Genomic DNA, 17,310 nt, shown 5'->3' with positions numbered 1-17,310 from the left:
GTTGTTGTTGGGGGGGGTTTTTTGGGGGGGCTGCATAATATTATTATTATTATTCCTCTGCGGTCATCAAAATCTGTCAAATTGGAGAAGAATAATAGAGTGTGTAGATGCTTGTATCTGAGTGACCGAGAGAGGGAGGGAGAGAGAGAGAGAGAGAGAGAGAGAGAGAGAGAGAGAGAGAGAGAGAGAGATTGGTTATTATTTTCATTCATACTTTCTTTTGCGAAATGAAATCGTAACTGAACAAGTGCCAAGTACAGATAACTCTGTTTGCCTTTACCAAAAACATGGCGTCGACCCTGTTGAGCCTCCGCAACCTTCTGTAAGTTTAATAGCCTCGGCATGAACTTATCAAATTGAAAGGTTAAACTTTGTTGCCACATTTGTTTGTGCACTACCACTGCTCAAACTAATATTTGTTCTCGAAGTTGGCTGGCACCTAAATCTAAATCTAGATTTGCCTGTGGTGCGAGAGACCAGAGACATTTTGACTTTGTGACTGACTGAGAGTTTTCGTTTTGAGTTTGAGCTGTTTGCTGACTACTCACTAGATCTAGATTATACTAGATTCTAGATATCTAGATCTAGATCTAGATCTAGACTACTGACTGATTTCTGAATCAGACATGCCTGACTTTTAATCACTAAGAGAATTGGGGCTCTCATGATCTAAAAGTTCAATGCGTGCCTCTCATTGAAAAAGGGCTTTTTGGGCTTTTGAGTCCAAAACCTGACTGCCTAGCCCTAACAGTTACAGCGAAGAAAATATGCTCTTCCTCTACTTTTAACCCTGTCCCCAGGACTAAAATCTAGATCTAGAAGCGCTCAGCGTTTCACTGGAAGTAACCCACCAAAAATGCCCTGCCGCCATGGCCGATCAGTTGTAAACATGGGGGTTTGGCAGGGGAGAATCAGCTGAGATACCCGAAATATACCTGCTACTGAACGACCATTTACGGCTCAACAGATGATAAAAAGCATAAAACCATATATTTTCTTTAAGCTGATAGAATGAGCCATTCAAAAATGATCAGCGATCAAATGAATACAAACAAAGCCCAGAACGCGATAGACTCAACAATTAGTACATCAGCACGGCGAAACAAGTGATAACATATAGATCTAGCGTGTAGTCACTCAGCGGGACCGCGTCACTTTATTGATCGATATCTCGGCCAAGAGACGCTCTACGAGGTCAAGATAACTTGCAAAGTCATTGGTCACTATTTATAACTTTGGCCTGTAATTGACTACGTCATTTTCCATATAGGAACACTGGAATTTTCCATTGTAAAAGGTCAGCGTCTACTATGCCCTGCGCGCTTCCCAGTCGAAGTAGGTCAGCCCTATATATAGCTGTCCCCGTCGCTTTATGCAAGAAAAATTCTGAAATTATGCAAACTGAGCCCAAAAATGTGAAATTATGCGATTCTGTTAATTTTAACAAAGAATGATAAAGGAAAATAATAAGAAATTATGCAAAAAGTGATCAAACTGCTAAATTATGCAAAAAGTGATCAAACTTTGCTAAATTATGCGGGGTGCATAAAACCACAGGGACAGATATAGGGCGTGCGCGCTTCCCGGGTAGCCCGGCTCACGCCCTTTATATAGCTATAGGGCCTGCGCGCTTCCAGGGTTAATGTTCTCCTTTCCTGGTCTCCAGTCATATTCTGTCATCTTTCTCCTCCACTTTCTCCCCCCAACCCAAGGCCTATGAACTCCTCTCTTCTGTAAATTTTTACTTTTAGACCTGCACAGAGTGCACTGTTTTGAGGGCTTACTGCCATAAAAATAAAATTGTTGTTGCAGAACACACAAAAATGGCATTATAATTGGTCACATTTTTATATAGTTCGTATAAAAATATCCAAAATCTCATAAAGTAATATAATTTGCAATGGATGTAAAGTCAAAATTTGTGTAAAGCAGATAAAAATGAACAAGAAAAGTGCTTTGAATAGAAGAATTTACTCAGCTTGAGACGGGTACAGAAGTAAAAAACCTCTCTTCTTTACTCTTGGCTCTTTCTTACTGCTGTCTTACAGTTACGGCCCCACCCCTGATCTGAGGGTAGGTAAGATCAAACACCTAGCCTTCTGGGATACGGGTGAAAAAACCTCAGAGTCCCGGGCTAATTGCGCACATGATGAAAGATCCCTTGATGTTCCTAAAATCGATAAAAGTGTAATTCTACCAAAACTGAACACACTCTAGTCAGTATAAAAACACATATAGAGCACCCTTGAAATCAGAATGTGGCTGTCTGAAGGCAAAGGCCCATACTATGTAGAAAAAATGGTCACTTACATAAAAGTCTGTTGTCCTGCAATTTGAAGAATCAGCAGTCAACTACCTCTGAGATCTAGCAGGGGAACCCAAAGAAGAAAAAGAAGACAATGGGGCCAATTCACCCCCTCACTTTTCTATTTTCTCTCTTTATCCACAGGAAGGAGACCCCAGTAGCTCTGAAAGTGTGCTCTTATTTGCACACTCAACAGACTCCTTTGCTATTCAAAGCATCTCAACAATTATGGTGAGCCTTATGTAGAATTTATTTTGTTCTCTACTGAATTTTAGGCCTATATGTCTTTCTTCACCACCTCCTCAATCATTCTTTTTTTTTTTTTCAAGTTTTTATAAAAGTTTGGAATTAAATTTTGAAGTCTCCTGGAGAAACTTTTAAGTAAGGAAAGGCATTGCTTGTACCGTGGAACTCGGATTCAACGAGGTCGCCGGGCCTGACCTAAAATCTCATTGAATCTGAGTGTTCGTTATAGCAAACACGAGGTTTTGTGTTGATAATTACAGGTACTGAGCAAGTAATGTATAAAGAGAAGCCACAAGTAGTGGGGAAAAAAAGACTGATTCGTTCAAATGCACACGCCTGTGTCATCTCGATTGTTTACCGAAAAGTTGTGTTGCTGTGCAGAGCCTAGCATATGGCAACTTTTAATTCCACAGACCAGTGCACATTTCATTACGTAGATCTACGTCAAGACTATCGTATCATTGTAATAATGATCAGTTGCCGAAGGGGGGATAAAAATTTGACTTACTTAAAACAGCAATAGACGGAGCTTTAGTAGATAAAATGCTGGTGAAGAAATAAAGGGTTTTTTGGGGGGTTTTTTGGGGGGGGTTCTGTTTTTAAAGCCTATATCTCTATCTCTATCTTTTTAATAATACATTTGTTTGTAGATCTAGATGTAGAAAGAACGTTGTATTATTGCTATTTAGTAAAGTAGATAGTACGCCACAGCGCCCATGTAAAAAAAAAAGTAATAACAAGGACCAAGCCTTGCCTATCACGTATGAGGGAGAGAGAAAACATGCAGGCTAGCCCATTGCTTTAGCTTGAATTCCTTCACACAGCTCGCCCACTGAAACATGGCGGACGCCGCTGTCAAATCTGGCCGTCGCGCAGCAAGGCGAGAGAGGGGCGTACGGTATCTAGTGCCTATAGTGTACATCTATGGTCGCATGCCATCGGCTAATTGAATAATGGCTATGGTTCACGATGCAGGTGCAATGGATGGTTTCCTGGAATAAAGTTTTTTCTGGGAGAAAAATGAGTGAAGCCACATCTGCGGGGGCTATTCACCCTGGAAGCGACCTCGTTGAATCCGAGCTCGCTGATTTAAGTTCTCGTTGAATCCGGGTTATTTTTATTGATTTTAAAGAAGAAAAAAACGGGGAATGTATCTCATTTCGTTGAATCCGAGTTCCACTGTATTCAGCCACCTCAGTGGTGTCACTAACTATCAGCCCGATGCATCAAGGCTGGAGTCTTTTGTGAGGCCTCTCATTTACATGCTCAACTCTGCCTGACAGGTCTGAGGCAGCCCACGGTCTGATGGGAATGGAGTTAAATAAAAAGCAGGACTTTTAAAGAACCCCAAAATTGCATGTTGAGCTGAGATTAAGTTTCGTACATTTGAGTGATGATTATGTTTTTGAATGCCCATCTCTTGATGTTTTGTTTTCCCTTTTTGAAATTGTCAAGACTGCACAAATATATATGTGGGTGGTTGGCAGGTGCTCTGGTATGGTTTTCGGCTTCTTCTTTCCTATCAAACATCTATCGTCCTTATCTCCCCTCCTTCTTTTTTATGTTTGTTACTCCCTTGTAACACCTCTAATCTTCTGGCGCTCATATGACCTTATGCCGTTGCGAGCGCTGTAAAATCTCTACTAAAACAAACATACACAATTTATATAGACGGCAATTCAAAAGTTTGATTGTTCAAGTGTTAATTTTTTTCCTTAGTTTTTGTTTCACTCTATGCTGCCCGGGAAGTTCAGATTGTTTCAGAATGCTATCAGGTCTGCTGAGGTAATATAGTATAAGTTGTTTTAACGCGCTCATATGACCTTAAGCAGTTGCGAGCGCCGTAAAACCCTATACTACTACTAGTAACACATAGAGCTTGCTGTTGAGCGGAAATTTACTCTATACAAATGTTATTTCTTTTATTTTGATTGGGTGAGTCTTAAATTTCGAAATTTCTTCTTTCCCCACAGGGCTGAGCCAATGAAAAAGAAAAAGAAGGTAGACCCAGGGGTCATCGCTGCAAGAGAGGCCAAAAAGATCAAGAGAATTGAGAAAGAAATCAAACGTCTGACCAGATTTGGGAGAATCTTGAAGCCTGTAGCGGAGATTGAAGGCGTGAAGAAAAGCGTTTTTGATACCAAGTGAGTAAAAGACTAGCGTCGTCAAGGCTGCTGCACTTTGAATTATAAGAGCTAATTTCATCGAGGCTGTGCTTATTTTTAAAGTTTGTTTGGCTCACTGGCTAGATGCTGTATTTCTCATTGTTATCCCCTGTGTATCTTTAAAAATCACTCTCTGTGAATCAGCTAACTGACATAAAGCCAGCCGAGATTATAGCTTTAGTAATGATACACTAAAAAAGATTGTGAACTTGAAAACTGCGATGGTTGGTGTAAATGTAGGCAGTTGAAACAGCTTAACCACAGCATATTTGGCATGGATCGGCAGTGAGCTAACAACTTGAAATGGGATAAGTACTTCGTCCACAGCTGACCTTGGCAAACAAGCCAACAGTTCATTGTGATAATGATATTAAGGGTTATAGACTTGCAATTGTTTGCAGTTTGCCCATGAAGTTCAATTTTTGGCAGTTTTATTTCTTCTTACAAAACTTTATCATTTTTGTTTTTATTCTACTTACAGCTATAAAGCTTCATCTCATTTTTATTTCCACTTTTGAAACTTCCATCATTTTTGTTTTTATTCTACTTACAGCTATAATGCTTCATCTCATTTTTATTTCCACTTTTGAAACTTCCATCATTTTTGTTTCCACCACAAAACTTTACCTTTCTTATTTCATTGTCAACACACGATAAACTTCCATAATCCTCCATCGAAGGATAATGATGCCTAAAATGGGGGGTTTTTTTGTTTGTTTGGTTTTTTTTCTTCAGAGAAAGACGTCGAGGTTCTGCTGTGCTCTCATTCGATGAGAGTGAACATCGAGCTTTGCTGCACAAGTCATGGGCCCGTCAGCAGACCCGTTACTGGCATGAGGAATATCAGCTATGTGCCCGCCTTCGTGCCGCTCAGGAAGAGGCCTTGGCAGAGTTGCGAGCGGAGTCGGAGGAGCTGTACCAGGCTGCCATCAAGGTGAGTACAATCAAAGTTCTCCTAGATGGCCACCCATTGTCAAAGAGAAGAGTGGTTGTCTCAGACAGGTCTACGTGTTGGATAGTGTTATTATAATGTAGGAAATGTTTCACGATGTGGTGGAATCAGGTACTCGTCAATTTTAGGGCAGATGGAGTTATTGATATCATTGTAAAGTGTATTTATTTATCTTTCTTTCGATTTATTTATTTTTTACCCATTTATCTTAAATAAGAGTTGGAATATTTGCGATCAAAGAGGGTAGGGGCCACCTTGTGGTCAAATGAACGAGAAAATGGCCACCAAAGTTTGGTGATCTCCAAAGTTTGAGAGTCCTTTGAAACTGAAAATTTACATTTTGGGAGCCTTTAATCAACATTTTTCCTGTAACATCCACACAGATATGTGTTTTTGAAATGTTTTAAAAGGTGTTGAGCCAAAATTTGATAAAAATTGCCAAACTAGCAGGAAAATGTCATTTTCTTCAATATCATAATTTTGCCGAGCGCCTGCTTTCACTATGATGCCTCACAAATGCAAGCTGGGAAGTGGTCATTCGTACAAGCGTTTGTCTTGAGCTAGCGTTTTGACATTTTCAGTCTTCCCACTTTTCTGTACATTATGTCCTTCTCTGTCCCTCTTCTCCTGGTTCCACTTGGCCTTTCCCATGATCTCTTACCCTGTGGATTCCAGCCCAACACTTTCTCTGTTATGCAGCTGCTTAGATTCTTGAGAGTACATGTATGTCCAATCCATCACCTCCAACTGTTATTTGTTCAGTAGTGGAGAACAAAAAATTAACTTGTGATGCGTCTGCAGCCCTAGTGACATTCCATGCTGGGAATGCTTAGCCCCACCCCACCATATCCCTTCAGACAGACGTTCACACAGTCACACGTGTATGGCCGCCAGTCCAATTTTATTCAACCCCAATACATACTAAGACGTATATTTTGCGTGAATCAACTAGGCATGTGTTGGTGTGGAAGATGGCCTCTGATTGGTTGGCATTGTTTGGCTGTGGGTCTCTGGTTCATCAATCACAGCGTGCGCTGAGTGATTTGCTATGTGTATAACTGTAACAATCCACAATGCAGGGTAATTGATGGTCTAGTGGAATTGGCTAGAGGCTAGAGGGGATAGGGTTTGTTGCTGGTACTGTGATTTAGCATTTTGAAAAAAAATCAGCACTTAGTCCATGATGCAGTGATTCACTGATTGCCACGGTTTTGGCATCACTACATCCCACACTCTCACAGTCCTTCCAGCTCCAGCTCTCGGTACACGCTCTCTTTTATTTTCATTTTTTGCTCTGCCGTGAGCCTAACTATACAGGTTTTATAAATAAGTTTTGTCCTGCATGCTTTTTAAAATCCGTGATTTCTGAAACCAAACATGGTTTTGGCAGTTGATGTTCTTCTTGCCTCTCCTCAGCCCCAGATCAGGATTCATTTTGTATTTTTAGGGTAAAGCTAGTTAAAATTAATTGTTTGTCATACTTAAGTCACGAAGGACTCATCAGAGTCCTATTCTAGTGTCGGGAAATATGTTTCGATATAGTTTCTATTGGTATGGGCTAGGGGTTTTGAAGTCAGTTTGGCAATCTCCCTGCACTCAATTACAGATTCAATACTGAATGATAGGTGGGTGCTTTGAACGATAGTCCATAAAATGGGTTTTTTTAAACGCCTCGCCTCATTTCAGACACACTGTTCATCGTAACCTGTGCACACCCAAACGCCCCCTTCCTTCCCCGCACACATATACAGTGGAACTCGGATTCAACGAGCTCGGATTCAACGAGAACTCGGATTCAACGAGATGAGATAGATTCCCCGTTTTTTTTCTTCTTTAAAATCTATAAGAATAACCCGGATTCAACAAGCAATTAAATCAGCGGGCTCGGATTCAACAAGGTCGCTTCCAGGGTGAACATCCTCCGCAGACGCGGCTTAGCTCATTTTTCTCCCTGAATGAACTTTATCCATTCCCGGAAACCATCCATTGCACCTGCATCATGAACCATTTTTCACTTATCCGATTGCATGCGACCAATCAGCCGCCTTTTAAAATGCCAACACATGTGTTGTGGGTGCACGCACTTGCATTCTCTGGCGTGTGTCAGGGTCGGATGGGCGTCCTGCACACACGTGGCTGTGTGTGCGTGTCGGGGAGGGGGGGGGGCGGGGCACCAGCGGTCCGGGGGTATGCTAGGCTCTACACACACAGCAACACTACTTTTTGGTAAACAATCGAGATGACACAGGCGTGTGCATTTGAACGAATCGGTCTATTTTTTACACAGCTCATAATATGCAGGCATTTCAGGCACTACTTGTGACTTCTCTTTATACATTACTTGCTCTGTGCCTTTTATTATCTACACAAAACCTCATGTTTGCTATAACGAACACTCAGATTCAACGAGGTTTTAGGCCAGGCCAGGCGACCTCGTTGAATCCGAGTTCCACTGTATAAGCACATGCGAGAGCATGGCAACATGTACACACAGACACACACACACATGTGCATGCACAAACAAGTTTTCAAAATATAATTACCCAATATCATGGAAAGCTAGCGTGTTGGATGGGGCAATGATCATCTTTAATTTTTTTCTTCTTTATCTTTGTACTACCTGATTTTGGGCCAAACTACCTGAAAATGACTCTGAATCTACCTGAAATGGGAACTTTGAGGTAGGCAGCCCTGCCACGATGCCTCACATATTACTGATCACTTTTTTTTCTGTCTTCAGATTGACTACAGCTTCGTCCCCACATACTTCGAAGGGCCAAAAGTGACTCCTCCTCTAAAAGAGCATGTTGCAACAGATGGGGAATATGTAGACACAACCAGAAAATATTGAATGAATGGCAAGTGAGCAGTGTGCAAGGTTTTTGATTGATGGTGTTTGCTTTTGTGAATGGGAAAATATATTAGATATGATGGTATGAAAATAAATGCAAATGAGCCTTGCGATGTTTGTTGTTAGTGGAGATTTGAATGAATCAGCAGCTTTGGAAACTACATTGGTCGTCTCACTTCCTTAAAAAAAATTATATGCACAATATTCAAAATCATGAAAAAAAACGAGATATGGGCCTACAGTATGGTAAAATTACTTTTGAATTTGAATTAAAACACTGTTATTTTTTTTACATATTATTGCAAATAGTGGGTAGTTTTTACTTCTGTATGTCACATGTCTTCATGATGCTAATTTTCCTCATATCTTCTTTATACCTTGGTTCTTCTTTGAGAGATAATGTTGTTGTAAGATTTTTACGGCACTTGCAACGCAATAAGGTCATATGAGTGCCAAAGATTAGAAGTGTTCAAGAAAGTAATAAACACAGAAAAGGAGGAGAGATAAGGACGATGGATGTTTGATGAGAAAGAAGGAGCAAACCACACCAGAGCACCCGCTAACCACCATACCATGGTTCTTGCCCTTGAAAAGTTAATAGGGAACAATGGCAAGTCTATGGTCTGTTTGAAACATTACATTCATTAAAAATGGGACTGATTTACACACTACGAAATAATTTGTGTGTGTTTATGTTTGCGTTTCTTTGAAAGCATTTTTATCAATATTAGGGTTGTGTTATGCTGAGCATGTATGATGTTATGTGTAAATTTTTGTACATAAGAAAAGTAACAAAATTAAGCCTCCTTGCATCAACGTTTTTTTTCTTTTTTTACACATTTGAGCTTCTGTACCATAGGGTTCCGGTTAAGGGGTTCGGGATTATGGGTTAGAGTTATGTTTAGGGGTAAGGGTTAGGGTTTGGGTTCTGATTCGGGTTTGGGATAACTTTAGGGTTAGGTTTAGGATAGGGTTGAGGTTAGATTCTGGGTTAGGGTGTGTGCGTCTTGCGTCCATTGGTGCAGTGCATGTCTGTTCGTATTTACAAATATCGATCCAGTGTTGTTGTTATTATCGATCCAGTTTTACAAATATATAGATTGCATTTATATAGCGCTCTATCCCATGCTAGTATAAGGCAAGCTCTGAGTGCTTTACACCAATCACATGATCACTGAGCGACTCACACAAGATAGGTCAACCACATAAAGAAGAAGTTTCACAACCATACATTTATTAGCCTATATAATTCACGTAAGGACAGCAGTAAAAACAAAACATATCAGCACATACTACATTGTGACACACCATACCTAAGAATTATGGGGGTATGGGATTTATGCTCACAGACAAGCGTTTGTGGTGGGATAGTAAGGCTCTTTGGTGTTTCATGCAAAAGGCATGAGTTCGATTCTCTTGTGGGGAATTTGATTATTTTATCTAGTACATTTGCCTGTCTGCTTGGATGCTGCCTTGACAGGCAGGGTAGAAGCAGCCTGATTTTTGAAAGGTCTAAGTCTTATCGCCAGAAAATGGGGGGGATGAGTGGTTGGTGGGAGCTTTTGGTGTAGGCCTCTCTTTCTTTTCTGACAAATGTCTTCCGTCCTTATCCCCCTCCTTCTTTTGTGTGTTTGTTACCCTCTTGTAACATCCCAAATGTTCAGCATTTTGTGTTGCGAGATCTGTAAAACTCTAACTTGAACCGAAAAATTAATAATAAAAAGGGGTAGGGTCAACACATTTACCATCGTTTACAAAATCATGAGTTCATTTCAGTGCCTTCTAACAGAACTGGGCACGTAATATTATTCTTTTATATTTTTAGTTTTATATTTTTATATTCTTTAGTTTTAGTAAGTTTTACACAGCACTTGCATCACAAATAGATCACCTAAGTTCCTTGGCAGAAACATACAAAGAAAGGAGGGAGGAGAGAAGCATATTAAATATACAAAGAAAGGAGGGAGGAGAGAAGCATATTAATTAAATATACAAAGAAAGGAGGGAGGAGAGAAGCATATTAATTAAATATACAAAGAAAGGAGGGAGGAGAGAAGCATATTAATTAAATATACAAAGAAAGGAGGGAAGAGAGGTAAGGGTGATATATATTTTGTAGGAACGAAAGAGCAAACCGTAAGGTTACATTGTTTCTAGTCGTTGTTGTACTGTTAGTGCAGTGCGGGAGGAGTGAGGAAAAGGTGGGGGTGAGGCATTGGGAGACGGGGGAGGGTGAGAGGTCGTGAAAAGCTTAGATCGTTTAGGAGGCGGGCTTCCGATCCTGCTTGTTAAGGACAACCCGGGCTTAAAGGGATTACAATGTTTTAGCAGAAAACTCGAAAATATACTCAATTTTAAAAAATATCTCCACGTGGGCATCAAACTCAAGTCTCCTGCGTGCGACGATGAAGTGTCTACTTGGGGGTGCCCACTAGCGGATCGGGTTGGGTCACCGGGTCGGGTCGCTTTCTGGCGGTTTGAGTGGACACTGCAACCCCGCCGCCATTGTACCCGACGACCTGGAAGTTAAAGTAGAGAAACCGTTAACCTACATGTGACTAAATTAGTAAATAGAGGGCGTAAACCGGGCTACGATTGGCTGAACCTTTGACCTCTGAAAACATTAAGTAGATCTAGGACTACGGTACTCTTGGACTTCCCCCACTCCCTCTCTCTGTCTCCCTCTGTGTGTGTGAGTGTGCGTGTGTGTGTGTGCGTGCGTGCGTGCGTGTGTGTTGCCGCACACGTGTATGTGTGTGTGTGTGTGTGTGCATTTTTGCATGAGTGCTTGCTTGCTTGCTTTAGTGTCTCTCTCCTTTCTTGTCTATTTCTAATTTTCCATATCTCTCTCACTCCCTGTCATTCTCACCACCCTCCCTCTGTAATGCTCCTCCTCGTTCTCCTTATTCGTCTTTCGTCTTCTTCCTCCAGGCCTATGAGCTCTCCAAACCCGCTGTGAGAAGTGAGAAGACTGTCAAAGGCATGAGACTGAAACCGGGAATTCCCAGAGTACCTTAAGCTTAGTTAATGTATTCATGGGTCAAATAGACAAGTGACTCAGCCTTGTTTTTGTGATTTGCTGCAAACCACCAAAAGGAGCGATTCGCAGGCCTGAAAACAAACGCGTTTGTTTTTGTGGGTCACCGACCGAGTCGATCAGTTTGTGCCACAATGGCCGCTTTGCGCCCTCAATTTAACTAGCCCCGACTACCCGATCGCATATGTGGGCACCCCCTATAACTGCTACACAACAGACACTGGTGACAACATCTAGGCTTATAAATAGCCAGGGGTCCTTTTCACTTTCATTGCGGCTCAAAAGCATCTAGTGCGCACAATCTTTGCTGGGTGTGCCTTTACTTTAGAGGTTTGTTCTAATAAGTAATGCCAATTGAGACAATACATTTGTAGGCATGCGGTTGGTAGCAGGTTGAACAATCGTGTGTCCTACGGCTGGCTCACAAATTGATAATATAATGTTCTGGTATTGTGTGGGTTTAGAGCCCCCCATAAACACATAAGGCTCATTTATGGACGAGACTTCCGAGGAGGCCCAGCCAAGTGAGAGAGGAGCCTTAAAAACTCCCAAAAGTAAAAGAAACGGAAGTTCAAAAGATTTGATGTCAGATTTGTTTGTTGTTTTTTGTTGTTGGTGGTGGTGGTGGTGTACTTTGGTGTAGCTGTTATTGTTTTTTTAATTTTATGTGTTTAAAACCCCCATCGACATAACCATAAGTTAGATCATTCAGGAGACTGGTTTCGACTCTGCCTGTCAGGGCTCGGGAAGCTTTCCGAAAATTGCAAACATGCTTTAAATTTTTGCCCAGCGAAAAATGAGTCGCCGAGTCAATAACTCGCTCTAGGAAAACTCGGGGAGAGTCAGAAATAGCTCGGCGTCCAAAGGTGCATACGTTGCCGAGTGACAGTGAGACGCCGTAGATATCTGAATGGTAGCCGTGTTCAATTCCATGCTCGCTGTATAAAAATCTCGCACGGGGAGTCTAAGCTACTCAAGCACGGCGAGCAAAAGTTGACACGACGAGCATGTAACTACTTCCTGTTGCCAGGTATCGAAAAGTGACAACGAGCTTGATGTCAGATTTCAGTGACTGCCTCCTGAAAGTGTTTGCCGATTTTCTCTAGTAGTTCTTGGGAAAAAAACTCTGGAGAAGCTCTGAGGAGGTTCCTGAAGGATGCCACATCTTCAACTTGCTGTTCAGCCATCAGCTTCTCAAACTGTCCTAAGTTCTTAGAAGCCATGGTCTAACCCAACAGGTCCTCATCCTCCTCCTCCTTCTCCTCTTCTTGCACAAGCACAACAGCAAGGGCACCGTATTATGTATACATAAAGTATACACCTCATCGTCTGTGTCATATGAGATATATTGAAGGAATGAGCACAAACATTTTGCCCCCCTTTTTATATATTATATTACAACATTGCACGCCGACTAACTCGGTGACGGGTCGGCAAGATGGTCAGCATTGACGGCGTGTTTGTCGGCATATATGAAATTTTACTCGGCCGCTGTGTTTCAAGGCTCAGCGAGCGGCCAGGATTCAAACTAATTGCTCGGCAAGGCGCTCTGCGAGACGCTCGCCGAGATGCTCGCCGTCGTAGATTAATGCTGGGCGAGCGTCTACCTGAGTGCTCGCCGACACAATAATGTTAACAGTCATGGTCAGATGCTCGTTACGATTAAACACGAATTTGGCATTATCTTATCGGGAACTGCTCGTCGACTTTTCTCCTGTATGTGTAAACACCGCACAAGTGAAAGCGCCCATGAATCAAATCTAAATACATTGTACATGTATTGTGGATTCCCTCAGTCGAGGGTTTTAATTCATCCATTTGCAAATTATTCGAAACATTTCGGTTGCGAATTTTGCTCTTGTGTGCGTATATTACCTCAGAATTACAAACTCTATCTGACATTTTTTGGCCGTTTTGAGTTACAAGGACCATGAGGTCAGAAAGCAAATTATTTATCTGCTCTTTGTTTTTTAGTTTAGTATGGGGTTTTACGGCGCTCGCAATAGCATCAGGTCAAATGAGCGCGCGTTTATCTGCTCTATTAATATCGCAAGAATATTTGCAGTCGTTGTCAAGATATTGAACGAATTGCATTTTTTAAAAAGCTTGACATATTGTGAATCTCCAAATTTTTGTTGTCATATTTTTCAAAACTGGGTATTGAGCAGATAGAACTTTGTAATTCTGAGGTAGCGATATAACACTGTATAATGAGGTGCCATCTCTGGCTCAGCGAGGTTGACGTGTATTGACCCTCCATCCAGTGCTCAGAGTCGCCAGCTGCCGTTTTCCATATAGATACCACACACACGCTCGTCCATGCCTTGATGTCATCCGTCCATGTTGCTCTTTGTCCCTTCTTGGCCCTCTTGCCCAGCATCTTGTCTTCGAGTACGTGTATATAAAGTGCTTACTTCTGAATGGTCCAAAGTGTACACATGAAGCTGATACCATGTGGTTACTAAAGATCTGGCGTGTATAATCACTGGAGTCGCTTGATTCGTAGATATTACTTTGATATGTACATTTAGTTAGTAAGAGTATTTCGGCGCTCGCAACTGCATACGGTCATAGTCATATAATATATGAGCGCGCGAAACACAAGTTGGTCGCATTCACAACCATTCACAGCACGGCTTGGTTTTGGTCAGTGATGAAATATGAATGGATAGAATTTTTATGGTAAAAATTTCAATCATAAAATAAAGTAACAATTTACTTTACATTAAAATAACAGTTATATCTTTTGCGTAAAATGTGTAAACACACTGGGGCCGCTTAGATTTGAGACGTAACGAAGTAACTTTATCCTTGAGTGATCTGACGATGCTCGGTTTGGTTGGTTTTTGTTGCTTGTCAGTTGCAATCATGAGCTCAAGGAAATAATGGATGCTCTCCACTCTATCACGTCTTTTTCGTTGGTGGTAGAGTTGTTATTCTGTTCAGCTCGCAACCAAAAGGTCATGGGTTTAAACCCCGTCAAGGGTCCGATGTTGTGTCCTTGGGAAAGGCACTTAACACGAATTTTCCTCACTTCACCCGGGTGGGAATAGGTATCTCGTTTTAGACAACGAAAGATGTCATTTTGTTAGTAGTGTTTATAAAGTGCTGCTCAGTTGCTAACACTGTATGCTTCCAGGGCTGCCGAGAATGTTTCTGAGTGTTCTAGGGTATTCTGGGGTAATGATATATTGCAAAAGGCATACAGCTTGCTATTGAGCGGTATGCATAATACAAATGGTACATAGATTGCTATTATTTATTCTTTCTATCAAGGTGTGGCATATTATTAGTCTCCACGGTTACCAAGTCATTTCATCTTGAGACTGGTCTTGATTCTTCAAAGCCATCCCACAATTCGGTTCCGTTGCGTTCATTTAGCAGCGTTCTCTATCCCCAGATTCCAAAGCAGATCTCAGAGGAGGTCACGTCGCCCTAACCGTCATCTACTTTGTATCTCAGTGTAGACCCTCTTATTTGCACGCCTCGCTTTCTCTACTTTTCTCTTATAATTGCCCGCAAAGACGCCAGAGGTGAGAAATTATAGCGAGACGCCAAATTCAGAGCTAGGCGTGTTAGAATAATAATTTACAAATAGAGTCATGTATATAACCTAGTTTCTGTATAATTTGTCCCGACTTTAACAACCGTTTCTCTGTTGTGATTACAAAAATTAATACCATTCTGTACTTCTAGTTTTTACGCTTCTCCCACCAAATGATGATGAGCGAGAACACGAAAGGATAATTTGTATGTTTAGGAGGGCACTGATTTCATTCATGAGTTTGGCTGTTTGATCTTTCGACGATTTTGTTCCCTAAACGAGCATTTATTAAAATCAAAGATGACAAAATAAACGTTTTAAAATTGTGTTTACTCATACTCGCTTCTATACTTCGGTGCATCAACTAATCGAGGAATTATGACTTTCTAAGTGAATTAGGCATAAATAGGCCCGGGGGGGGGGGCATGGCTGGAAGTAAAATGGCTTACTTTTTAATGTTTTTATGTGAAAGAGGCGTGCAACTCTGCGATTTCTCTCATTGAAAAACAATTGGCCCGCATAGCCAAGAATTAAAACACGGTAATAATCTCATTTCTAGATTTTATCATAATTATACAATTTTCCTGTCTCAATATTTTGCCCTGCCACTCTTCCTATCTTTATTTGTTGTGCCAAACTCTAAAGCAAACATATCTAACCTAACGCCGGCAATAATCATTAGGCCTATATCTTGAGTTCGATGTAGTTTTCCCCCCACATTAAAGTAGGACATAAAAAGGCGTCAACTGGGAACCATCATTAATTTATTTCTAAGTTTAAATTCTTCAATGTGTGTCACGCTGAAGTTGGGGGGGGGGGAGGCCATCACATTTATAAATCAGTCCTTGCCTATCTGGGCGTATTATTGCCGCCCTCTAGTGGGCGAATTTGGTCATTTTGGTGGACGGTGCGGGGGTTCCCGGGTAGTGACACTGACAGGTGTTAATGATTCAATGGCCCACTAGAAAATACACGTGAGAGGGAGCTATGAAAAGTGTTGTCGGTGTTGGTTATAAAAAGAATGAAAAACACTGAGAAAAAAAACCCTGTAGTGTTTCATCTGAATTAGTATAGTAAAATAACATTGTTTTCTTTTTCTGTGGTTTTCTAGGAAAATTGTAAACTCTTAAAGGTGGCGGAAGTGGGCGCTGGCTATAAAAGGGTTAATAAACACAGAGCTAGAAACTAGAACAGGACTTTAAGAAAGAAAGTGTATTGTTGCTCCTGACTTAGTATAGTAGAGTAACATTGTTATTGTGGGAGGGTGGTATAAAAAGTGTCGTCTCTTAAAGGTGGTAAAAGTAGGCGCTGGCTATAAAAGGTTGATAAACGTTGTGTTAGAGAATAAATAAATCACTTTTAGGCAAGAAACTGTGAGTTATTTTTACCCCTGACAAAGAACGTAACATCGTTACATTCAAATTAGTTATTTTGTGGTTGTGCTTTATCAAAAACGTCTCTGAAACATGCCTACTGCTTTGATCTTCTGTTTTAGACTCATTTGTAGTTGGACGGTAAGGGTTCTGGTCCTGCATACTGAAGATGCCCGTTCCATTCCCGATTAGGGGTAGATAATTAATTCATCAAGCATCTCCATTCTTCTTCTGTTGAGGTTAAAGCATTTCTTTCATTGCTGGTTGGAACAGCCTGATGAGCCCACTTCTTCCCAAATCTAAATTGTATTGATTGGTGTGGTCAAATATCTATTACTATCAATCATAGTATTATATTGCTTGTTTGCTTCAGCAGCAATTAGTTTTGTTTTGTTTTGGGGTTTTCTTTAAATTTGAGTGTGTTACGCCTCCATCGATTCAAGTTAGATCATTCAGGAAGCAGACGTGCATCATGCCTGTCCGTGTCAGGGCCAACCCAGGCTGAGCAGAATACAATGTCCCAGCACAAAGATGAAGATACTCGATAAAAAATGTTCAACTCGTCAGAATCGAATTGCGAGTGACAATGAAAAACGCCTAACTGCTACACCACAGACGCCAGTGTGCAGAGTAGATTAGACAAATGACCACTAGTCTAGCATCTGCCTTTGTCGCGGCCGCGAGTTTTGGCATTTTTCAAAAAGGCTACTTCATGTGTATTTTGATAATTTTAAGGTGTCCATGTATAGTTATTTTCACGCAAAGAATAATAATAAGCACATTACATACTATTTTTTTATATTGCAGTTCGTCTTTTATTTTCCCCTCTTTGTCGGT

At 41.1% G+C, this 17,310-nt stretch overlaps 1 protein-coding gene across 2 annotated transcripts in view; it reads left to right on the top strand.

The window, feature by feature from the left end:
- Positions 1–250: 250 nt before the first annotated feature.
- The window catches only part of LOC101863506 (39S ribosomal protein L40, mitochondrial), a 26,987-nt gene continuing 9,927 nt past the window's right edge, over positions 251–17,310 (top strand). The window contains exons 1-5 of one of the 2 annotated variants that reach the window (XM_005096993.3): positions 251–322; positions 2,450–2,536; positions 4,525–4,695; positions 5,452–5,650; positions 8,409–9,198. In XM_005096993.3, coding sequence (XP_005097050.1) covers positions 288–322; positions 2,450–2,536; positions 4,525–4,695; positions 5,452–5,650; positions 8,409–8,519 — 603 coding nt within the window. In that variant the 5' untranslated portion in view covers positions 251–287 and the 3' untranslated portion in view covers positions 8,520–9,198. Of the gene's footprint in view, positions 323–2,449; positions 2,537–4,524; positions 4,696–5,451; positions 5,651–8,408; positions 9,199–17,310 lie in introns of those variants that run through there. The other variant, XM_035969404.1, reaches the window with a different exon arrangement.

This window comes from Aplysia californica, unplaced genomic scaffold, assembly GCF_000002075.1.
Source record: "Aplysia californica isolate F4 #8 unplaced genomic scaffold, AplCal3.0 scaffold00144, whole genome shotgun sequence".
Lineage (NCBI taxonomy): Eukaryota > Metazoa > Mollusca > Gastropoda > Aplysiida > Aplysiidae > Aplysia > Aplysia californica.
This window is presented reverse-complemented; position numbering and strand designations above follow the sequence as displayed.